Genomic DNA, 25751 nt, shown 5'->3' on the forward strand with positions numbered 1-25751 from the left:
ACCCTTTTAGTACTAGATTCTGGCTCCTGTAACGTCAGTACTAAATCATCTGCAAATGCTCTCAATTTGTACTGTTTGGCTCCGACCCAAAGGAGGCTTTTCATGCATGGAGTTTGATAAGGGTGTTGTAGATTGAGTGGAGACATATTAATCAATTCATCATGGCAGTTTCAGCCCATCTACAGTGGTGTCCCGCAAGACGAATGCCTCGCAAAACAAAAAACGCGCAAGACGAAAGGGTTTTTCGGTTTTTGCGTCGCTTCGCAAGACGAATTTCCCTATGGTCTTGCGAGTTTGTTCGCTTTTTTCCTAAAGCCGCTTGAAGAGGCGCAGTTGCGACGGACCGTGCTTCGCAAGACGAAAAACATCGCAAGACGAAGAGACTCGCGGAACGAATTAATTTCGTCTTGCGAGGCCCCACTGTATTAGATAATCGGTTAAGTCGCAGCACAGAAACAATTTATAGTCTGCACGAGGAATACTCCTGCTGTTTTCTGTTTGCGGAATAATTTTGTGGAATAGCGATTGACTGAAAAGAAGAAGAAATAAAGCTTGTACTTAAATAATAATAATCAGTCAATTCATTGTGCATCAGTTTACAAAATACCAAAACCAAGCCAGAAGCAGGTTTTCTATGGTTTTAGAGCAGGGGTACGGAACCTCTGTCTCTCAAGATGCTGTTGGACTGCAACTTGCATCATCCTGATGACTAGCTGTGTTTGGTCAGGGCTGGTGGAATCCAGTAACATCACTGTCCTTGTTTTGGATGAAGTGAGCATGCAGAGTCATAAGTATTGTGCTGTCTTCAGCTAAGTCCTGCTCAGAGTAGAACCACTGAAATAAAGGGACCTAAGTAAATCCTGCCCATTACTTTCAATGCATCTACTCTGAGTAGGCTTAACATGGCATACAACCCATTGTCTTAAAGAGAGGCATCCTACCTACTTGTTTGTAAAAAGGACAATGATGCCTCTGTTAAAACAGTGCTTGCCAACTGCAGTTTTTATAAGTGCTTGTATAAAAAATAATCATTTTACAGCAGGTTAAAAGCCGTTGGGGTGGTTTAAATTTTTTTTAAAATTAAAATAAAATAAAATAATCACAACAGAAACAAAATAGTTCCTCTATACTGTATATGTAAACATGAAATATAAATATAGTGTCATAATATGTAGCTGCACGGGGAAAAGTCAATTATGAGTTAAAGGGCATTGTATACATATTAGGCGTCCTTGGCTCCTATGATTCTATTTTGTTTTAAGCAGAATGTCAAATTATATGATTGAAAATCATATCTAAGGTTGAACTTTGTCTTGGGATTTTTCATTCCCATAATGAACAAGCAGACTTCATTTTTCAAAGCCATGTTCTGCTCCCAGTGCTTTATCCCATTCACTTTCATCCGATTCCAAGATGTCATCTGCTTTGATAGACCAAAAGTTTTAAATTGATTTGTATAACTGATTTTAAACAGTGCAGCCCTAATTTTCCTGCAAAGATGTGTGTTGTTCCTTGTGCTCATGCTTCCAGATACACATCCAGAAAAGTAGTGAACATGCCCAGGGCCTTGTTTGCACATGCATGCTCATCCTTTGACTTCAGTCCTAAGTGGTGATCAGCATTTGGGTGGTTTGAGCTCTGAGCTGCCACCCTCCAAAGTGAAACTCTTCTATATTTCTGGGAGAAGATGCTTTTCTCAATCGTGCCTACTCACACCTTTAGCTGCCTGTCACGGGGCATGTGACCCAGTCGACCCTATTACGGAATGGTTGTGGGTTAATTAGGGTTGCCACGTTTCCTCTCTGGCTCTGCTCCTCTGCTTTTAAGAGCTGCCTTGGCACACAGCTCTGCAAACTCGTTCTCTGGCATTCTCTCTCTGTGTATAAAAGTGTCACCTGCTCAACTTCTCTTTTGTAGGCCTGCTGCTTAAAAGCGCAGGAGCGGGGCTCATAAGAAAAAATTGTCAACCTTTGTTGGAAACGGGCCAGTCGTGCGCAGCTGCAGCTGGAGGAGCTGGTGGCCTCAGTGGCTGAGGCTGGTGAACCCTATAAAAATAAGCAAACAGGGAGCGCTCTGGCCCAGCGCAGCTGCCTTTTGCAGCTTCTCTAAAGCGGTAGACCCACCTCCTTCTCTCCCCCTCGCCACCCCTTTCCTCTCTCGCTCTGTCTTCTTCCTTGCCTGCCAAAAGCAGCTCGGAGTCGAGGCTGGCGTCCCCTCCACCCCAGCCCGTCCCCTCCCTCCCTTCTCCACTTTCTCCCCTCCCCTCGTCTCCTCTTTCCCCCACAAGGAAAGCACAGCCAAGCCCGTTCAGCCAATGTGATCCCCGGAAGGGTTTAGCTGGGGGTGGGGTGGGGAGGGGGCTTTCTGGGGTGGGGGGTGGAGAGAGCGAAGGAAAGTCAGTCTCTTTCCTCTTGCACTCTCTTTCCGAAGTAGAAGCTCAGAGGCTGGAGGTGAGTGTGGGTGCCGCAAAGCCTGAGAACTGGGGAAGAAATAATAATAATAAAAATGCTGCCCCAACACACACCCCTTTCCCCACAATCCCAGATCTCTTTTCTTTTTCTTTGCAGTCTTACGAAGCGCAGGTCCCCCAGAGAGGAGGCAGTTGTGGCTACACACGAGGACTGAGCCGGCCACCCTCCTCGTCCCAGGACCAAGCCGCCTGCCTGAAGGCAAGATGTCCCAGCTGTCTGTCAAAGAACATCTGGATGGGATTCTCTCTGACTTTGAAGGTAGGGCCAAGGGACCCAGGCGTCCGGGCAAAGAAGTGTCACGCTCTCGCCCTCCCCATCCATATGGTTCCTGCTAAGAGGGGGCAGGTTACAGTTCCAGAAGGCAAGGGGTGCCTCGCTTTCCTGGAAAACTTGCAAGAGAGAGATGCACCAAATGTTAAAGTGTGGGTGGTGGCAGATCTGGGTCTGTGAAATCCAGGAAACTGCTATAAGCTTGGTGCTATTTCCAATCCTCTTTTCAGAGGAGGAAATTGCCAAAGCAAACCTGCTGTAGTTTGGTGCTTAATTTATTTTTAAAAAAGAAAAAAGTCGGGTGAAAGTTGACCGCACAGTCACACCCTGGGCTGTGTGTAACCATGATTTTGCAGGAGTGCAGAATGCCGTATCGGGTGCTGGAAAGAGTTACCTGAGCATCTCCATATTCTATAAGGTTTTTAGTCTTCATGCCTGCAAAGATATCATTGAAAGTGTGTGGACACTCCTCAGAGGTCAGAAGACTATTTCATGTCTGGGGTGTGGGTGTGTTTTGGAGCCCTTTATAGAGACTCACCTCCCCTCTCCACCTGGAGCTTACAAAATCAGACGAAATTATGCAAATCTGTATACATTATCCCAAGATGCAAACTGCATAAATTGTGTAGGATACAAGTTTCAGCTTTCTTGGTGTAGAATTTGGATGCCAAGTTCAAATGTGTTAAATGTAGAGTGCACGGTCTCCTGGTCAAAACCCAAAGCTGCCCTATACTGAGCCAATATTCTCTACACTGACTGGCAGCAGCTCTCCAGCGTCTTCAACAGAGGATGGGGCTTTCCCTGCAGGAACTATGTAAAAAAAAAAAGGTTATTTAGGTACTCCAGTCAGAGTTCAGATTTGCTCATTTAGCAAGCCAGTGAAACAGGGACTCGAATAGAACCAGCGATAAACACCGCAGACTCAAGATTGCAGTTGAAACGAATCAGTCGCTTTATTGATGTGCGGTGCTTCATTCAAAGCATCTTATCTTCACATGGAAGATAATGACATTCTGAACTCTGAATCAGATACAACCACATAATGCAATATAGAGTTGGGATTGCATGAGAATAGCATTATAGTAGCGCTAACAAAACAATCCATCAGACTGTGCTATCTGCTATGCTAACTGAAGATTTGGACCCCTGATGTTCTCTAGCCCATCGCACCGTGTCATGGAATTTCTACGTTCCGTAGTCTATTCTCATTTCTGTGTTTTGCAACATACTTAGAGTTTTGGAATAAAGTTCATGGTTACCCAGCCAGCCAGCTGGGGGGTGGGGTGGGGGAATCACGTGAAGAAGAACTGAACAGATTCCAAGCAGAGAGAGGCAGAGGCAGATTCCTCTGGACATATTTTATATTAATCAGGAAGAGGATCAGGAGGCTGGAATTTTCCATCATTTATGTCAATTCCAATGTGCATGTAGGTGAACCCCCTTTTAGAGACAGACCAAAGCTGAGGAACCTATTTCAGCTGAAGGTGACATTCCTTTCTGGACAACCTCCCCAGGGTTTCATACCAGTGGTGGGTGGGGCTAAAGGCAAAAGTGGGCGGAGCAATGGATGTTAATTTTTACGTTTGTGTTTGTGTCTAAGAAGTTGGCCGGTTGCTTGCTCTGAACGGGGTTGTACCTTCTCCTGAAGGAGCAGGCGGGCAGTCTGGGAATCGCTTCTGGACGCAGCCTTTGTCCTCTGAGACTATAGGGAGGGGTGCTGGAGAATTTTGATGGAAATGGAAGCGGAAGCTGCCGGTATTTGCTTATTCATCCCATGACTGAAATGGAGATCAGACCAGTGAAAACGATTGGTAGTCTCTGTTGTTGTCGATCTGCAACAGATACGTAATTATTGCATTGTGCTAAAATGAATGGTGTGGCGTAAGAATGGAATTAATTACATAAAATTCTGCCACAGCAGACAGTAAGATGCGTAGTGCAGCTTTTGTTGGAAGCCAAGCTCCAGAGGAGTGGAAACAGCCTTTAAATGAGAACTGATTTGAATTTCTTCCCTAGACCTGGTTGTGCTCACACCCTACTTGTAGACTACTCATTGGGGTATCTGGTTGGCCACTGTGAGAACAGAGTGCTGGACTAGAGGGCCTTTGGCCTGATCTGGCAACCAGGTTCTTCTGGTGGTCTTCCTCCCACCTGCCCTTGTACCATCTCGCTCCCCTTCCCACAGCTTGACTTGGCCCAGCACCAGGTATCTAGATTGAAAGCTTTTTGCAGGCAGGGACCTTGTCTTCCCATGCTAGCTAAAGCACCATGCACATACAGAGTGCCATAGGGATACATGCATAAAATACTTGGGAACACCATGTTGTATGGTTGGTGCATCTAGCTTAGTATCGTCTACACAGACCAACAGCAGTTCTCCAGGGTTTCAGAGTGGGTTCTTTTCTGGAGATGTTGGAGATTGAAGGTTGCATCCAACATTCCCTTGTAGACAACCTTCTGGAAGCCCACAGCAGGTAGGCCAGAGACAAAAGTGGGTGGGACAAAGAATACAATAATAAATAATATATAATATTATTTTATTTATACCCTGCCCTCCATGGCCAGAGCTGGGCTCAGGGTGGCTAACACCAGTAAAATTACAATAAAAACATAATGGGGGGATTTAAAATACAGGTTGAAAATACAATTTAAAATGCAGCCTCATTTTAATAATAGCCCATAGATCAAAGCCATAAGGGGGGGAAACATAAGGGTCAGACTGAGTCCAAACCAAAGGCCAGGCGGAACAGCTCTGTCTTGCAGGCCCTGCGGAAAGATGTCAAGTCCCTCAGGGCCCTGGTCTCTTGTGACAGAGCATTCCACCAAGTCGGGGCCACTACTGAAAAGGCCCTGGCCCTAGTTGAGACAACTCTTCCGTCTGTACAGTATGCTACATTCAGCCATGCAAATGTCAAGAGGTTCCTCTATATGCACTTGCTTCTCTACCCAGACAAGCAAGAGGCAATGTCCCAGCTAGCCACTCAAGGAAGGACCGTGAGCAGAGATGGGTGTGACCCGTGGGAGACTCCCAAGAACCGGATACAAATGGCTGAATCCAGCCCCTGGGTCAGAGGTTCCCCCCTCCCCACCAAAACTGCACAATACTCAATATAGATCCAGTGGAATTAAATCACTGAAAGCTAGCTATGCTCCAGCTCCACTGTCGGAGGTAACGTACCAGTTGCTGGAATTCACAAGTGGGGAGACACTGTTCTTCTGCCCAGATCCAGTTTGCAGACTTCCCATTGGCCACTGAGATCAGGATGCTGGATCAGATGGGCCTGACGCTTTTCAGCTCATTAGTTTCAGCAGGTCTACTCTGAGTATGCCTTAGTTTGATTCAGCCATGAACTTGGAGTCTTCTGCATGCAAAGCAGAGTCTCCACCATTGAGCTATGGCCTCTCCCATAACTGGATGATGAAGATAATGATTATGATTCCCTAATTGATGATGATCCCCAGGGCTGGTTCATCCCTTGTCATGATCTCAGCCGAGCCTTTGGCTTTGTCGAAAGCAGCAAAGTCAGGCTTAAACCTCTGCAAATATAGAGTGAGTGCGCATTAATCAGAAGAAAATTTGACCTGGTGAGTGTGTGAAATATATGATGCCTCTGTGTACTTTAATGTGTTTGTATAAGGGATTTCGATATACCAAGGGCCCTTTGGGTGTGTACTTTAAAGATGGAATTTGTGAAAAACTCCTGCAGTAGAATCCCACCCCCATCCACCTCCGTTTTCTTGCTTCCACTGTTCCTGAAAGAAATATATTCGCCCCACCTCTGGCCCAGATGAAAATGAGCTCTGCTCAACCCAAATATCAGGGACCATCACCCTCTGCCCATCTTGATCGATCAGATATTTGGGCACCTCTGTTGGAAACACCCGCATGAGTTGGGCGAAAGGACTTCTTCACACAGCACATAGCTGGACTCCATAGCTGGAGTCCCACCAGGAGTGATGGCTACTCACTTGGATGGCTTCTAAGAGGATGAGATGAAGCTGTAGAGGCTAAGTCTATCAGGTGTCCATTCAGGTCCTGCCTGCAGACTCCCCATAGGCATCACCATGAAAACAGGATGCTGGGTTTCATGCCCCATTGGCCTGATCCTGCTGGCTCTGAGATATAAAACCATGCTAGTCAGTGCAGGCAGAACTGAGGGAGGCAGATCAACAGTTGGACTCTGTGTAGAGACTTGGTGAATCAGCCCATTTTGGTTCCTCACCTTTTCCCAATCTTAAATTCAGTTTTCCACATTTCCACAGCAGTTTGAAAATTATTTATTTTTTATAAAGTCCTAATGAAAATTAATCAACACTTCAGTGCAGACTTCTTCTAATACACCCGTTTGTATATGCAGTTTTGACTAAGTGCTTAGTCACAATTACAGTGGTACCTCGGGTTACATATGCTTCAGGTTACAGACTCCGCTAACCCAGAAATAGTGCTTCAGGTTAAGAACTTTGCTTCATGATGAGAACAGAAATTGTGCTCCAGCGGCGCGGCAGCAGCAGGAGGCCCCATTAGCTAAAGTGGTGCTTCAGGTTAAGAACAGTTTCAGGTTAAGTACGGACCTCCAGAACGAATTAAGTACTTAACCCGAGGTACCACTGTACTTTCCCTCCACTTTTTCAAGGCATGGTCCACAAGTTATATCTCTGTCTGAGTGTGCTTTTTTTTCCTCCAATGCTTTCCTTGCAAAAACCTGCTCTTTAGAGCTTAATCAGAGCAAACAGCAATCTGCAGAAAAGCCAAATTTACATTTCAACTTTACTGGGCAGGTTTTTGTGGGGAAAGCTTGGTTGCGGAGGGAACCCCACTGAAACACAAAGCATTAAACCTCAGCCTGGAAAGAGTGGGGGAAAGAGTATGGATAAGCCCAAATACCTGCAAAGCAATTTCCCCTAATATAATTCATTTTTGTATGTTACTTTCAGAACTATGTGCATGTTCTGTGCACATTTTACCTTAGCATATTCGTATGCATTGCTGGAGAGCTGCATTGCAAAATTTGGAGGAGTGTGAATTTCAAAAGATGGCTGAGTTTAGGTTTTGTGTCTCATTTTGGAAAGTGCAAATTAGGTATGTTCTCCTTTGTAAATGAGCTGAATCAAATTTCTCCCCCATCCCTAACTTAGTTCAAGGCATTTTCTTATGGGGGACTAGATGTGATAATTAAGTAGAACCTCCTCATTTCAAGGCAGTATATCTTTGAGTTCCTGAAACCGGTTAGAACGGCTACCTTCATGCTGTGCCTGTTTGATCTCTGGAATCATCTGGTTGTCTACTTTGGGAGACAAGATATGTGTGACTAGATGGACTTTAGGTCTCCGTGAAGCAGGAACAAGTGTGGCCTAGAAAGAGTTCTGAAGGCCAGATAGGAAGGTCTAGAGGACTGTATTCAGCTCCCAGGACTGAGCTTCCCTACTCTGATATAGCTATTAATGGGATGGAATGGAACCTCGAGAGCCAGCATGGTGTAGTGGTTTGAGTGTCAGACTAGGACCTGGGAGACCAGGGTTCAAATCCCCACTTCGCCATGAAATTCACTGGGTGACCTGGGCCTCTCAGCCTAACCTACCTCACAGGGTTGTTGTGGGAGTTAAACTGGGAGAGGGAGAGCCATATATACCGCCTAGAGCTCCTTGGGGAAAATAAATACTGCCCGGCACAATAATAATAAATAATAATAAAATTTTATTTATATCCCACCCTCCCCAGCCGAACCCAGGCTCAGAGCGGCTAACAACAATAAAAGTAACACAACAATTAGACTAGGGCTGCACATACACCATACATTTAAAGAACCCCCCCAAAAAAACCCCATAATCCTGGGAACTATAGTTTAAGGCTGCTGGGAATTGTAGCTCCACAAGCAATAAAACTACTGTTTCCAGCATTACTGCATGATTGCTTTAGATGGCTGGTGTGTACACAACCCAAATGACTCCCAAGATCCCTTCCAACCACATAATTCTACGAAAACCCTTGCACAGAGCAGAGGATTCTGGTCTGGGTTGTTGGCAGTGAGGAACAGTGGTGTGTTTGGCAGGCAGCCACTCTGGAGAGCAGCTGTTTGCACACACTGGGTTGAAACGCAGGTAATTAACCCAGCCCCACCATAGCATTAAGATACCGAATTATCCTGAAGAGTCTCCACAGTGTGTGCTGGGAGGAGGGGGAGACGGCCTGTGTGTGCTCACAGAGAGCCTACAATAACCAGCTTGTCTCTGTTAAGACAGGAAGGGGGGCGAGAGGGAGGGAGTGGGTTAGGGAGAGAGAGAAGGCAGAAAAGCAAAAGAACAAGCAGCTTCCAATTACCAGCTGTTGCTGTCGCAGTGTCTCCACTTCAGCATTTCACAGATTGTAATTAAGGAAAGTTTTGGAGCGGAGAGAGCGGAGGCTTGCAGGCAGGGCTTCTGCGGTGCTTAGATTACAAGAATTGTTCAGGACATGGCAAAGCACAGAACAGCAAGCCCTCTTTGAGAGGGAATCCGTGGGTTAGGATGATGGGGGCAGACTCATGGTGAGCATGGCTAGACAAAATGGTTGGAAGGGAACTCCTGACGTTTTCCCACAGGAGTCCAAATATCAAAAATAGTGGAAATAAACAGGAGGCAAAAAAAAGGATCTGGGGAGGTGTACATCCACCCAGCTATACATTGGTAAGTCTACCAATGGGTATCAGCTATGACCATTATCTTGTCCTTGGGTCCTTTTTGTGGACTTCCCAGAAAAGGCATCTTCTTGGCCACTGTGAGAACTGGGTGCTGCACTAGATGGGCTCTTCTTATGATCTTACATGCACACACAAAGTCCTGGGTTGTCGCCTTTATTTTCTGGCCCTGCTCCTGTGCCTTTATCAGCAGGCAGGTGTTCCAAAAGGTAGCAGTTTTTCCTGACATTGAGCAAACGATGGGCAAACCAACCCCAAAGATCACAAACACATTTTAAAAGGCTGTGGAATATTAATCAGCCCAAAGGCCTGGGTTAAGAGGAAGTATGGATAAGCCCATAGCCATGGCCACCAACCTGGATGGCTTTAAGAGAGTGGCGAGACAATTTCATGGATAATAAGGCTGTCAATGGCTACTAGTCATCATGGCTACATCCTATGTCCAAGATCAGAGGCTTCATGTCTCTAAATATCAGCTGCTGCTGAACAACCGGAAAAGTGGACTGTTCTGCTCATGCCCTGCCTGCTGTCTTTCCTTGAAGCTTCCTCCATTGCCAGAGGTCATTTGCCTCTGAATACCAGTTGTTGGGAATCACAAGTGGAGAGAGTCTTCCCTTTGGAGCTCCTGACTGGCCGCTGTGAGAACAGGATGTTCGACTAGGTGGCTCTAGTAGAGCTCTTCTTGTGTTAATCTTTGGTTTTCACCATGGCCACATGAAAGACAAAAGAGGACAGGCTGTGCCCAACAGGCTCTGATCTAATCTGGGATCTGCCTGAGGAAACAGCTGACTGCCATTTCCCCCAAACACAGGGCTCCATGGAAGAGTATAGGAAGAGGGGAAGCAGCCTTATATTGAGTCAGAACATTGGTTCATCTAGTTCAGTATTCTCTACAGTGATGGTTTCAGACAAGAATCTCTCCCAGCCCAACCTGGAAGTGTTGGGGATTGCATCTGGGACCTTCTGCATGGGAGGCTGTTGCTCTTCCTGAGTCTTGTGGCCCCACACTGCAGGGGTTTGTGTGGCGGTATAGAATGGTGTTTTCTCAGCCTTCCCCTCCCACAAATGTGCGATATGGTGTCAGAAGTACCACTATTAGATAGTTTCTGGTTATGAGTTAGTGGAATGCAAAGTGCTTTAAAATGAGCCACCTTTCTCTCCCCTAATTTTTTTTAATGCAAGATTTTAGTCCTTGGCTGTAAAGGTGTGTTTGAAAGTATGTGAGTTTTAACCAGGCATTGCCCACACACTTTGAGAAGGCTAGAAGCCGTAGCCCTGAGGACTAAAAAACCTTTCTTCTCAAGAAGCAGAGTTCTGCACCCACTGCATTCTTCTTCTGCATTTTCCTCTGCTCCTGGAGAACTGTGAACACACTTTGCCATGAGTTTCAAGGAGTGTGTATGTGGGCGATCCTGTTGAGCCGATGAACAGACTTCCTTTCCCCCTGGCTGCTGTGGATCACGGCAACCATGTGGGGGCAGGAAAAGGAGACGGGTTGGGGGAAGCCATCCCATCTAGAAATCCTTTGCTCACCAAGCACGAGCAACTGTGTGCAATACTGTTATTGCTTCCAAAGGAATGCACCCACACCTATAATTACTGCCATTAACCTTTCAGCCATCAGTCCTCTCCATTGCTAGGGAAGCCACATTCCAGAGATTGGGTTGCATTCACTGGGTCAGGCCAGAACGAGTACAAAACAACAACAACAACAACAACAACAACAACAACAACAACAAAAAATCTCAGTTCTGGATAGGTTGCAGAGGAGTAGAGGAATAGCTGCTGTTAAATGCACAATTTCTCGGGGCCAGATTACTGCTGCTGATAAAAATAATAATTTATAATAATAATTTATTATTAAACCCTGCCCATCTGGCTGGGCTTTTTTTGCCCTACCTGTATCTGCTCCAGAAACAGCCTCTGTCGCCACACAAGCAGCAGCAGTGGTCATCAATGTAGGGACAGACCAACCATTACTTTTCTGCACCCCAATTCTGTTCCTGAAGATGGTCAGGAAGGATTGCATGGAGAGAAAGAGGGAAAAGCAGCTGTGTTGTTTGTCGGTGGGTGGTGGTGGTTTGAGAGCTCAGTGGCAGAAACATCTGGCCTCTGACAGTGGAGCCGCAGTGGCTGGTGACCGTTGGGGATACTAGGGCAGAAGGCAGAGAGTTCAAGAGGAGGAAAAGCCAGCGCCAATAACCAGCAGAGGCAGCCCCTGACTGGTTGCAAGCAAAAAGGCAGGGAGGTGGGAAGAGGCTAAAGCGGATGGGGCGCTGGCCCCGTTTGCCCTCATGGACTATCCTCCAATGCAGTGGAGGTGCAAAACAACACTTGAAGAAGGTGCAAAGCAGGGCTGGTGGGCGATGTGACCTGGATAAATTGGGTGCAGACTGGGAATAATCCCAGCAGCATTCAGCTCCTGGATCTGAGGTTCCCATTGGAGTATTTCACAGATAAATAAAACAGGAACACTCCTGTAACACCCCAAAAACCCACATCTCTGCTCTCGGTCTCCCCCTGCAATGACACGAGGCTTTTCTTCACTGACTCACAGCCATATTCATTTCACTCTGCAGTTAGGAACATAGAAAGGTGCCTTTATATTGAGTGAGATCACTGGTCCATCTAGTTCAGTATTGCTTGCACTGACTGGTAGCAGCTCTCTGGGGATTCAGACTGGAATCTCTCCAAGCCCTACTTGGATAGGCCAGGGATCGGACCTGGGTCCTTATGCATGCAAAACAGATTCTCTGTCCCTGAGCCTTGGCTCTTTCCCACCCTGCAATGGAGCCGGGCGGTTGCAGGGTTTAGAAAGGCTGATTTGGTTGGCACCCAGTCCTGAGAGGCGGCTGGATTGACACGCACGCTGCGTGAGTGTCCGGCACGAGAGGTTGAGGAGCCCCCTGGCCCTCCAAGTCGGCCTTTTGATTCCGTGTTGACAATGACAAAGTGTTTTGTGCCACCCCCTCGGCCTAGTTCAGGGGTCAGCACAGAGTCGCCAGGGGTTCAACCTCTGAGGGCAGCGCAGGGCAAAGTGCAGAAATGGATTCCTCTCCTCGCCCCGAGGGAGGTAGTAAATGTTATAGTTTTTGATGGACACTCCAGCCGAGCAGGTAGAGGCAAAGGCGGCTAGAGGAGGGGAACAAAAAGAAAGAAATGGTTTTCTTGACATTCCTACAGGAGAAGGCTTGTAACGCAGTGGTAAGAGCATCTGCTTTGGATGCAGAAGGTCCCAGGTTCAATCCCCAGCATCTCTAGGTAGGGCCAGGAGAGACTCCCTACCTGAGACCCTGGGGAGCTGCTGCCAGTCAGTATAGACAGTATTGGGGTAGATGCACCATTGGTGTTATTCAGCATACTAGAGGGCTGCAGCTGAGTGTTAGGACACCTGCTTTGTATGCAGAAGGTCTCTGGTGTTCCTATGCTGCTAGGCAAGTAGGAATCTCCTCCAGACCACCAGACACACAGGGTTGTTTCCAATGTTAGTCCTACTCAGAGTAGGCCCATTAAACTTAATGGTCATTATTTAGAGTCAGTGGGTTAGTCGAGTAGAAGTTAGATACAACACAGAGGAGATATATATATATATATATATATATATATATATATATATATATATATATATATAACAAATCACTAACATAAACTTGCTTCAGACGTTCGTTGTTGTCTTTGAGATTTATCTGGGTTCTTGTAGTCTTTCTTATTTTTTGCAAAGCCAAGGCTACAATTCTACACATGCTGGCCTGGGAGCAAGACTCATTCAGCTCATAGATATGGGCAATATTTCTTGTTTGGGGTTGGGTTGTGGTGGGGGCTTGTGGAAGGTGGAGGAAATCTTTGGGTGGTGCAAATAAATTGGAATAGTCAAACATCAGTTTGGGACGTTTTAGCTTAGAGAAAAGGCAAGTTAAGAGGAGACACGGTAGAAATTTATGAAATGTACACATGGCATGGAGAACGTGGATAGAGAAGAGTTTTGCTCTCTCTCTGATAAGCCTGGATCTTGTGGCGATCCATCGGGACAGATAAAAGAAAAACCTTCACCGTGCAATGCATAGTTAATCTATGGAACTCTCTGCCACAGGAGGCAGTGGTGGCTGGCAACTTGGATGGCTTTAAAAGAGGGTTAGCCAAATTCATGGAGGAGAGGGCTTATTGAAGGCAGCAATGCTTCTGAATACCAGTTGCAGGAAGCCTCAGGAGAGTTGGGTACTCTTGTGCTCAGATCCTTTCCACAGGCATCTGAGTGGCCATTATGAGAACAGGATGCTGGACTAGATAGGCCAGCATGCTCTTAGGTTTGCTTTGCCTTCCTGCCTGAGCAAAGCTCCTTCCTTCCTCACCAGGTGGCTGGTTCCTAGGTGAGACCTGGCAGCGCACATTCCAGGCCCAGCCAGTATTCATTTAGCAGCGCCTTGGGCTTGTTGGAGCAAGCTCTCACGCCTGCTTGACTTCAACAGGAAACCCCTCTTGTGCCCTTCCTTCCAGGGGGAACCTCACCTTCTCTTTGATTAGCTTGGAAGATCCACTTTCACCTCCAAAAGCCACAGGGCTGGCGAGGAAGTAGATCAGCTGCAAGGACATCTGCATGTACCTTTGTGAGCCTTCGGCGAGCCTGTCAGGCCAGAGAACCTTCCAGCATATAATTGAACCCATGTGGCTGATGAACTGGGGCAGAGGGGATTCTCTGGGACAGAGATTGCTCCAGAGCTGGGAGTGTGTTGGGAATGAGGAGTCTCTGTCCTATCAAGCCAGTGAGTGGGGGAGAGTACAGTGGTACCTCGGGTTAAGAACTTAATTCATTCTGGAGGTCCGTTCTTAACCTGAAACTGTTCTTAACCTGAGGTACCACTTTAGCTAATGGGGCCTCCCGCTGCCCCCCGCACAATTTCTGTTCTCATCCTGAGGTAAAGTTCTTAACCTGAGGTACTATTTCTGGGTTAGCGGAGTCTGTAACCTGAAGCGTCTGTAACCTGAGGTGTCTGTAACCCGAGATACCACTGTAGGTTTCAAGAAGGACTGTGGGGCTTGCCAACTTTGCTGTTTCCAGCCTCTGCCATCAGTGCTGGTTCTGACGTCTAAAAAGTCTATCGCAGAAAAGTCCAGCGGTGAGTGCTTGCCATTCCTTTAGCACAATTTATTTCATAAAATTTATACACTGCTTGAACGTAAAACAGGAAAGAAACTCAAAAGAGTTGCAGTGTTAAAACCACCTCAGTCCATGAAGCTCACTGGATACCCAAAAAACTGTAGTAAAAGACGCAAGGAGATAGGATAATAATATATTAAGGATGGAATAACAAATAAAGTGAATAACGCAATAATAACAAAAATAATAGTAGGTAAAGAAGATTGCACATGGGTGGAGGGCAGTACTGGGCTGTTGGGGAGGGAGGTGAAGGGATTAATTGAAATGGTTAAAGATTGGTATAGGACTTAAGAGATTTAAATTTTCATAAAGATTTTGTAAGGAAAGCAGAAAGCAGCAAGAAATATCAAGTAAAGGTATCGGAGAGGAGATCAGTGTAAATGAAAGCATGAGACTTATGGTTTTGTTACATATGATTTTATTTTGGAGTTGTCTGTTTATTTTGGAGTTGTTTGTTGTGAAGAATGTATATTACGTGAATAAAATAGTAAAGGACCATCAGAGACCGATACTGAAGAAGTAGAACGGGGGGAAATAAATAAATAAATAAACTGTAGTGTATACACAGCCTAAGGGACGTGGGTGGCGCTGTGGGTTAGACCACAGAGCCTAGGACTTGCCGATCAGAAGGTTGGCGGTTCGAATCCCCGTGACGGGGTGAGCTCCCGTTGCTCGGTCCCTGCTCCTGCCAACCTAGCAGTTCGAAAGCACGTCAAAGTGCAAGTAGATAAATAGGTAGCGCTCCGGCGGGAAGGTAAACAGCGTTTGCATGCGCTGCTCTGGTTTGCCAGAAGCGGCTTAGTCATGCTGGCCACATGACCCCGGAAGCTGTATGCCGGCTCCCTTGGCCAGTAAAGCGAGATGAGCGCCACAACCCCAGAGTCGGCCACGACTGGACCTAATGGTCAGGGGTCCCTTTACCTTTACCTTTATACACAGCCCAACGTCTCTTTGAAAGGTTCTTAACCAACCTTGCTGCCTTGGGGAATCCTTCTGTTCCTACTGCTGAATGGGACCAATATATCTGCCCCCCAAGTCTGGCCCTGATGGTGCCACTGCCTTCCACAGCCTGGGAGGAAATACATTGCTGGTTTTATTGAAGTTTAGCTGCATCTTCTCCAATCCATTGTTTGTTTAGGGAATGCTGTCCTGTCTCTCCTGCCTCCAGCAGGCAGTGGCGTTCCCATCCCCACCAGGGGGAATTCAAGCAGCCTGGCAAAAAAGGCAGCATCACATTTCAGAAGCTGTCAGCGGCGCTGACGGGTGGCTGGTGTCCCCTTGGGCTAGGATGCTGGCATCGCCGGACACCAGCTGGCGCTTCAAACACTGCGCCTGGGAAGCCCTGGCGCTTTGAGGGTGTAGCCCTCTCCATCCCTGAGGCTCGGGGTAGCTTGTAATTGGAAAGTGCATACCAAGAGGGCAGCACATGGGGCTCTTTAGCTTAGAGAAAAGGGCAGGGAGAGGCGACCTGATGGAAGGTTATAGAATTATGCCTGGCATGGAGGAAGCGGGCAGAGTGAAGCTTTTCTTCCTCTCTCACAGCACTAGAACTCATGGGCATCCAATGAAGCAGAATGCTGGAAGATTCAGGCCAGACCTTCTTCCTGCAGCGCAGAGTTAGCCTTTGGAACTCCCTGCCACAGGAGGCAGGGATGGCCACCAACTTGGATGGCTTTAAAAGAGGATTAGATAAATTCATGGAGGAGAAGGCTCTCAATGGCTGCCAGATACGATTGTGATGCTTTGCCTCTGCAGTCAGAGACAGAAATGCTTTTGCATCCCATCTGCTGGAAATAGCAGGAGGAGAGAGGGCTCTTGTGCATGAGGGTTCCCTGCAGGCATCTGGTTGGCCACAGTGAGAACTGCATGCTGGACTAGATCATAGCTGTCAACTTACAGATTTGAAAATAAGTGACCAGCAGCCTCGAAAATAAGGGATCAGCAGCCAAAATAAGGGATTTTCTGGGCACAGGTATGTTCAACTTCTGAGCCCCTCCGAGCCAAAGGCAGAAAGCCCAGCCAGCAGCCAAATGAAGCCTCATCAGTAAGGGACAGCAGCGGGACATGGCGCTGGGATAAGGGACTGTCCCGCCAAATAAGGGACGCTTGACAGCTATGGGCTAGATGGACCACTGGCCTGATCTAGCAGGTTCTTCTTACGTGGTACATACGCAGCCAATTTTTATTTCACTTTTTACCCCCCCAAAAAAAGCACATTCCCCCTTCGTCTGCCAGAGGTTCCCCATCCCTGGTGAAAAAGATAGGAATCTAGACCTTAGCCATCCCAATCGCCACATGCATTTTTGGCCTCTCCTCTCGCAAACTGCGAACTCTCGTTTGCCCCGGTTGCCCTGGTTAAACTGGGGCAGCCACCAAAGGAGCGAGAAGGGAAACAGTTCAGGGAGCCAGATCTGATTACTCGGGGATGCCTCAGGCAGGATCCTTTACATGCTGCGGCTGGAGGTGAATAAAGCGGTTACTGTGTTGTTGCTCCCCCTGCCCCCGGGAGGCATTTTGAAGCAGATGACACAGATACGGTATTGCAGGGGAGATAAAACACAGCAAACAATTAGATGCAGGAGATTAGAGGCCTCAGGAGTAGATCCAAGAGTCGACTCTGGTTTCCCCTTTGGGAGATGCTAACAAAACCGTCTGTTTGAAGGAGGCAGCCAGTAGGGAAGCCTGCCTGCCTCTTGCCAGCTCTCCCTTCCTCCCTCTAGTTTGCTGAGAGCACCTGCTTGCAGAGGGTCCCAAAATCAATTCCCAGCATCTTCAAGTAGGGCTGGGAATCTTCCCTCTCCGAAACCCCAGGGAGCCCCTGTCAGTCAGTGTGGAAAATAATGAGCTAGATGGATTGCTGGTCTGTCTCCGTATAAGGCAGCTTCTGAATTAATATAGCCCTTGATCCAGAACCATGAAGACTAGATTCTTACTTTACTTTAAGCAAAGGCTCAAAGTGCTATAGTATTTGCTTTGCATGCAGAAGATCCCAGGTACAATCTCCAGCCACTCTGGATAGAGCTGGGAGAGATTCCTTGCCTTGAAACCCTGGAGAGCTGCTGCCAGTCAGTGTAGACAATACTGAGCTCGATGGACCAATGGCCTGATTCAGTGCAATGCTGCTCCCCTACATACACACAGCGATAAAAGATGGGTGGTATCCAGTTAAGGTCACACCCACAGCACACATTTAAAACTCTCTTATAATCCTTGAATAGGCATGACTTACCCAAAAGAATATTGTTATGGGTCCTGGGAACTGTAGTTCCATGAGGGGGCTCATAACAACTCTCATAAACTCTTAACAAACTACAGTTCACAGGGTTCTTTGGGGGAGCTATGGCTGTTCAAGAGCTGCAGTCAGATGACAGTTTTTCTTTTCCTTGCCAGTGACTCAAATGCTCTTTAGAAGAGGGATCTACTGCTCCAGGTGTGAATGTGGGATGCTTTCTGGCCTCTAAGTTTCTGCATGAGTCCAAAAGCCTGCAAGACCTCAATAATAATAATAATAATAATAATAATAATAATAATAATATAATAATAATAATAATAATAATAATAATAATAATAATAATAATAATAATTTATACCCCGCCCATCTGGCTGGGTTCCCCCAGCCACTCTGGGCGGCTTCCAACAAAACACTAAAATACAATAACCTATTAAACATTAAAAGCTTCCCTAAACAGGGCTGCCTTTAGATGTCTTCTAAAAGTTTGGTAGTTATTTTTCTCTTTGACATCTGGTGGGAGGACGTTCCATAGGGCGGGCGCCACTACCGAGAAGGCCCCCTGCCTGGTTCCCTGTAACTTGGCTTCTCGCAGCAAGGGAACCGCCAGAAGGCCCTCGGCGCTGGACCTCAGTGTCCGGGCAGACTAGGAAAGAGGCATGCGACCCTCCGAAAGGTTCTTGAGTTGACACTGCACTCCAGTCACATCTGCACTGAAACCTTGGTACCTGAACTGTTTTCTATGGAGCAGCAATCACTTCTCCACCAGGGAAGAAGGTGAAATCTGCATGTGTTGTTCTGTCCGCTTTTGTCTCTGGGCTCCAACCACCACTGTCATTTGGCCCTCGGAAGGATTTGCGGCCCTTAGGGCTGGAAAAAGAATGTGGTCCTTTGCATTCTGGGTGCTTGTCTACCTAATGGGTAACTTCTTCTTATCTTCTGCAGCCCTCAAGAGGTCCTTTGATATGGAAGATGCTGAAGAGGTGAAGGCTTTCCCACCTTCCTCCCCACCTAGGTCGCCCCTGAGCCCAAGCCCACCTGGTGTCATCCACTCCACAGGCAACGGAGAAGGGAAAAGGTTGGGGCCCCCTATCCAGCCCACGTACCAAGCCCACATCAGCCTGAGCTCCAGCCCCAGCCCAGCCCACAGCCCCATTCTCAAGTCAAGAATCGGGAGCAGTCTCTCTTTCAACCGAGGCACCACCCACCCGCCTCGGGCCAATGGCACCAACCTTAACAGGGTCTCGTCCTTCCAAACACGGCTAAACCCCAACGGGCTCTCTTCATCCTTGGGGCCAGAAAGCGACAACGAGAGCCTCCACAGCTCTTCCTCCAGCTTGGAGTGCCCCGTGGCCTCTAAAGGCCCCCGGAGCAGCACCCAGCAATCCGAATCTCTGGGAATCGGGGGCTCCCACCTCCCTAGTCCCATCCTCAAGAAGTTCTCCTCTTACGGCAATGTCTTCCATGCCGAGGTGGGCCGACCCATCCGGCAGGTCTCCAAGGCCACCGCCAACCACAGCTCGTTGCCGTCGCTTGACCTGCACATTGCCGAAGACCAGGGACCCAGCCCGACGCTCTGCTCCATGCCAAACATGGACCCTGCCATCCTTCGGAGCTCCGGAAAACACAACTGTGTCTCCCCACTGCCGAAGAACAGCCTTCTGATAAGAAAGGAGTCCCCCGTTCCTCCGTTGGAGGTAAGCCAATTGGCAACTGGGAGCCCTCCTGGTATGGTCCCCAGGCAGACGTCGAAGTTGCAGAAATTTCCCATCAGCCTGGATGGGTTGATTGGGAAGACTCCAGAGAGTATCGCCCCAGCAGTGGTGACTGACTCTAGGTCCAGACCGTTATCTAAGGCACAGCTTCAGGTGAGTCTTGGCACCAGCCCTGGACTGTCCCACCAACCCCAAGAAGTAGCCGGGGAGGATAAAGCTGTCGTCAAGGACAGTGTTTCCCTGCCGCCATCTTCTGGAACAGTTTCAGGGATAGGAGGCAGTGAGGGTTTGGCAGTAGCGCCTCAGGCTGCTTCCTTCCGGCTGGTGTCAGAGCCTCGCATAGCACAGGTCACTTCTCAGCCCTCCTCTCTCGGGTACCAAGCGGCGGTGCCTCCGCAAGGTATCCCAGATGTACCCATCCTGAGAGAATGCAGCAGTGCCCCGGCTGAGAGGATCGACTCAGCTTTCTCCCAAGAGGCATCCAAGCTTCAGACTCTGCCGTCGTCTTCTTGCACAAAGGAAGGTCTCCTTGTGGGAACAAACAGGCCTCTAGAGGTGTCCCTGGAGAAGAAGGATTTACAAGACATATTGAAGGAAGGTAAGTGGAGTCACTGCATAAGTTCTGCCTGGATTAAAAAATAAATAAATCCCTAATGCTCTTCCTCTGGTAAATCAGGGATTTTGAGAGCCTCCAAAAGAGGTTCAGTAGTTTCGGGAGAGCTTATTTGGTGCCTCCCAGTTGCGGTTTTAATTTCTGCAGTGGTATGTTGAGGTCACTGTGGAATTAAAGGCCACCCTCACGCCATACTTTTAAAACCACTGTGATACCACTTTAAACTGCGGTGGGTTCCCCCAAACAATTCTGAGAGCTGCAGTTTGTTAAAAGGTGCTGAGGGTTTTTAGGAGACTGCAGTTTCCCTCGCAGAGCTGCTATTCACAGAGCAGCTTTACAGTCAATTCCTCTTCCCAGGAAACTCTAGAAATTGTAGCTCTATGAGGGAAATAGGGGCCTAGCGACTATCAGCACCCTTAACAAACTCTGGAGATACTGTAGGGGAGGCATGGCCAAACTTGGCCCTCCATATGTTTTGGGACTACAACTCCCATCATCCCTGACCACTGGTCCTGTTAGCTAGGGATGATGGGAGTTGTAGTCCCAAAACATCTGGAGGGCCAAGTTTGGCCGTGCCTGCTTTAGGGGAAGCCATGGCTCTTTAAAGTGGTAGCATAGTGGTTTAAATGTATGGTGCAGCAGTGAGAGAAGATGAGGGACCAAAGCAAAAATTAGTGATGATGGTGGCCCTGACTAGTGATGCCTGGTGCTGGCATCTCAGTGCTGACACCTGCTGTCTAGGTCCAGCTGTGTGGGGACAGGCTGCTGGTTGTTTGTGACAAAGGGGAGGTGCTCTGTATGTGCCCAGGAGCACTTTACTTCCTTTTCTGTTCCACCCAATTCAGAAAGCTGAGCTGTGTAGCTTAGCCTCACTCCAGAACCTGCCATTTATAGTATACACAGAGAGATTCCTTTGCAGTTTCATCTTCTCACAACCTCCTTTGCCCCAGGCAATGAATTTTTAACCCAACGTCGCATTTAACGTCTCTCTCCAAAACCTGCAGAAGAGGTACCTGTTATGAGCCCCACCCAAGGAAAGAGAACAAAAAGTCACACGTTTCAAGGGGCGTCCATTCCTCACTCTCTGTTCTCGGCTCTGTCTGTGGCATATGGAGTTGATTTCAAGCAACCATTGCTTCTGGAAAGAGACCATCAGCAGCGCTTGTCAGTCTTTACCTCCTTGCCCCAACCCCTCTGGCTGCAAAGTGTCTCACTTCCAGTGGTCTTGAGAGAGTGGGGGAGAGAGGGGCTGTTTCACCCAGGACCAGTGGCCTGGTGGTGTGGTTTTGAAGGACATGAGTTCATCATGACAGCCGACAGCCATGCGTCCCACAAGAAATCAGACAGTGTAGGCAGGTATGTTGGTTCAGTATTACACACAACGAGACAGCAGTACGTAGCACAATCCCTAATTTATTAAGACTAGCATGACTGCAATCCTTACGCATATTTCCCTGGGAGTAATTGACGCTGGAATTCAGCAGCGGCTGGTTCCTGTTGCATCAGTGCAACTTGTAAAACCCTTGAGCTTCCCACTCCCGTCCATTGTTAATATTTTTTGCATTGAGTTTTCTAAAAAGAAAACAAGAAATACGACCGATCAATACAAACTAAGTCATAATCAGTCAAGGCAATGTATTATGTGCAGGAGAGGGGGAGAAGGGGAAGGGGGAAATGTCTGGTAGCACAGACCAACCCAGTGCTTGAACATTCAAGCAAATAAGGAGTCTGTGTATCAGAGAACTTCCCATCTTTCTTCCCACCTTCTCTTCCACTTCCAGTTGAGACATATCCTCCATTGCCCTTGGCCCCATGGCTGTTCCCAAGCCGCCCACCTCCATACACACCAATCCCCAATAGCTCAGAGGTAGAGCATCTCCCTTGCATGCCGAAGGACCCAGGTTCAATCCCCAGCTTCTCCAGGTAGGGATGGGAAAGAAGACTCAATAGTGAGCTAGTCTGGGCCCAATGGCCTGACTCAGTACAAGACAGCTGACCATGTTCCTATTTAAATCAGCCCTTTCTTCAGAACCCTGAAGACATGATTTCTTTTTAGGGGGAGGGCTGTAACCCCGTGGTGGAGCACATGTGTTGCTTGCAGAAAATCACCAGGCTATCTAGATAGTGACGGGAACAAAGGCTGCTGCCTGGAGAGCCGCTGCCAGGCAATGCCAGCACTACTGAACTAAAAGGAACCAATGGCATGACTTGGTAAAGAAGAAGAAGAAGAAGAAGAAGAAGAAGAAGAAGAAGAAGAAGAAGAAGAAGAAGAAGAAGAAGAAAGACCTACACTGGCTCCCAGTACGTTTCCGAGCACAATTCAAAGTGTTGGTGCTGACCTTTAAAGCACTAAACGGCCTCGGTCCAGTATACCTGAAGGAGCGTCTCCAACTCCATTGTTCTGCCCGGACACTGAGGTCCAGTACTGAGGGCCTTCTGGCGGTTCCCTCACTGCGAGAAGCCAAGCTACAGGGAACCAGGCAAGAGGGCCTTCTCGGTAGTGGCACCTGCCCTGTGGAATGCCCTCTCACCAGATGTCAAAGAGAAAAATAACTACCAAACTTTTAGAAGACATCTGAAGGCAGCCCTGTTTAGGGAAGCTTTTAATGTTTAATAGGTTATTGTATTTTAGTGTTTTGTTGGAAACCGCCCAGAGTGGCTGGGGAAACCCAGCCAGATGGGCGGGGTATAAAAAAAAATATTATTATTAATAATAATAATAATAATAATAATTTATTATTTATACCCCGCCCTTCCCAGTCAAGGCCGGGCTCAGAGTGGCTTACAAGCAATAATAAAAACAAGTTGAATGATTACAACTTATAAACAAAATTAAAATACAACATTAAAATAACATTATTATTATTATTATTATTATTATTATTATTATTATTATTATTATTATTAAATTTATACCCCGCCCTCCCCAGCCAGAGCCGGGCTCAGGGCAGCTAACACCAGTAAAATTACAATAAAAACATAATGGGGGGTGGAAACAATTTAAAATACAGGTTAAAAATGCAATTTAAAATGCAGCCTCGTTTTAAAAGTAGCCGATAGATGAAGACCATAAGGGGAGGGCAACGTAAGGGTCAGACTGAGTCCAAACCAAAGGCCAGGCGGAACAGCTCTGTCTTGCAGGCCCTGCGGAAAGATGTCAAGTCCCGCAGGGCCCTGTCTCTTGTGACAGAGCGTTCCACCAAGTCATATGCAGCTTCCAAAGTTCCTGCGAGGATGCTGAGTGCTGATGCGTTCCCTGTCCCGATCCCCTGTGATACTCCAGCCTCTGTGGCCAGAGGCAGGGTTTCTCCAGCAGACAGACATGAAAGGGGTTCCCCCAAAGGGCAGGAAGTTTGGAAGCCACTGCTTTTAAGACGAGCCACCCAGCTGTTTCCCCTGCAGGAATGAGGGGTGCAGCTGGACTATCAAGGTTGCTTGCAAGTCACTGAGGAGCCTCCGTCTCCAGAATGTCAGACTTTCCCCAAAACCCATTATTCATCTCAGGGCCGCTCTAGGCTTTCCTCTCTCTTCAGAGGACACTATGTAGGGGGTATCTGTCAATTTCAGCTTCTCTCAGTTTCTCATGTTTCCAATCTTCACTTCTTCACATTTCTACATCACACATAAACACACACACACACACACACACACACACACACACACCTCATGAAAATTCATCAGCATCTTCATGTGAATTTCTCCCAACATACGCATTTTTGCTTCATGTGCACATTTCTGCAAGCTGTTTCCCCTCGTGCAATGCTTTTCTTTGTAGGTTATGTCCGCCAATATATATGTGTTTTATGTACACTTTACCCACATATACGGATATTTTGGTAATGCATTACATGGCCGCAGGCCGCAAAAATGCAATGCAAGATTTGGAGAAGTGTGAATTTTAGAAGACAGCCTTGTTTCGCTTTGCATATTGTTTTTGGTTAGGGAGGTTCGCCTTTAGATGCAGACTGAATGACTTTCTCCCCATTGCTAGAGAGGACACTGGGTCGCTTGGAGAGAAGGCCAGGCCTTGGGCCACTTTTAAAGTCTGCTGCCGGCTCTCCCTTCCCTCGGGGTCAGCCATAGTTTCTGCTCATAGCTTTTCGATGAGGCAGATCTCGGTCAGTGTCTGGATGGAAACTGGAGGAAGTTTACTTTCCAGAGCTTCCTCATATTTGAGGCATTAGGAGGACAAAGCGGTTCTCTGTTCCAGTTTCTTCTGTGTCGTGTTGGCTGCACAGCCTCTTGTCTCTTGAGTTTTGGAATGTGCTGGGTCTCTCCCCTCACAGACTGCTCAGATAGGAACCGACCAAAAAAAAACAGCCTAGTCTGGTATCCTGTTTTCCCACAGTGGTCAGCACAATGCCTTGGGGAAGCCCAATAGTCAGTGGTATACTGTCCCTGGAGCTGCAGGTTCCATCTAACTGTTAGGCATGATCCAGAGCCCCAAGCAAACTTTCATTTCCATTTCCAAGCCTCCACTGATTTTTGGCAGCAGTGGAATTACCATATTTTTCGCCGTATAGGATGCACCCGACCATAGGACGCACCTTGTTTTAGAGGGAGAGAACAAAAAAAAAAATTCTCCCCCTCTCTGCTCAGTGCCCCTTCAGCGAAGCAGCAGGACAAATGGAGCCCCTTCCATTTCTCCTCCCACTTCGCTGAAGGGGCGCTGCGCAGCTCTCCCTCTCTGCTGAAGCCAGGAGAGTCTTGCTCTCCTGGCTTCAGCAAAAGGAACCCGAAGCCTCCGGAGCACAGCGGGAACTCGCGCTGCGCTCTGAAGACTTCAGGCGGCTATCCCTGAAGCCTGGAGAGCAAGAGGGGTCAGTGCACACCGACCCCTCTCACTCTCTGGGCTTCAGCGAAAGCAACGCAAAGCCTCAGGAGCGCGGAGGGAGTGCTCCCTCTGCGCTTCGGAGGCTTCAAGTTGCTGTTGCTGAAGCCAAGGAGCCTGCATTCGCTCCATAGGACGCACACACATTTCACCTTAATTTTTGGAGGGGGGAAAGTGCATCCTATAGAGCGAAAAATATGGTAAATCAAATTAGTAGCAGGCCCAGTGCCATGGTGGGTGGAACTCAGCACTCTGCTGAGGATGCAAAGTGCCCCTTCATCAGTCATCAGAATGATCGTTTGATGAGTAGAGAGGAGGCAATAGCTGGGGTTCCTTTGTGCATCCGGCATGTGAGAGAGTGTGGGTGGACACACCCACTTTTGGCCACACCTATCATTATCAAGCAGCCAATGGGTGGATGACCAAGACTGAATGCTCCCCTCAGACCAAAAGAGATTAGCTGCCTGTCAGTGTGGACAGTACTGAGCTAGAAAGACCAGTAGTCAGACTCTGTATAAGGTAGCTCCCTAGGTTTCCTATGTGCCCGCCATTATTTTATCCAGCCCTCTTCTAGAGCTGTCTAAGCAATGTGGTCATCACTACGTCTTGTGGCCCAGAGTTCCATAAGTTATTTACTGAAAACGTTCTTTCTTTTGCCCACCCTGAGTCTCCTGCAAATCAGTTGCGTTAGATGGCCCTAAAATCTAGTTAGGGGAGGAGGGGAAATGTCACTCTGTCTCAGGCATAGGCAAACTCGGCCCTCCAGATGTTTTGGGACTACAATTCTCATCAT

General features: G+C 47.7%; 1 protein-coding gene across 1 annotated transcript in view; it reads left to right on the forward strand.

The window, feature by feature from the left end:
- The first annotated feature begins 2362 nt into the window (after nucleotides 1-2362).
- The window catches only part of SEPTIN12 (septin 12), a 74099-nt gene continuing 50710 nt past the window's right edge, over nucleotides 2363-25751 (forward strand). The window contains exons 1-3 of the mRNA XM_053364426.1: nucleotides 2363-2450; nucleotides 2592-2729; nucleotides 18745-20112. Of these exons, the coding sequence (XP_053220401.1) occupies nucleotides 2675-2729; nucleotides 18745-20112 (1423 nt within the window). The 5' untranslated portion in view covers nucleotides 2363-2450; nucleotides 2592-2674. The remainder of the gene's footprint in view (nucleotides 2451-2591; nucleotides 2730-18744; nucleotides 20113-25751) is intronic.

This window comes from Podarcis raffonei, chromosome 14 (genome assembly GCF_027172205.1).
Source record: "Podarcis raffonei isolate rPodRaf1 chromosome 14, rPodRaf1.pri, whole genome shotgun sequence".
NCBI classification, from domain to species: Eukaryota; Metazoa; Chordata; class Lepidosauria; order Squamata; family Lacertidae; genus Podarcis; species Podarcis raffonei.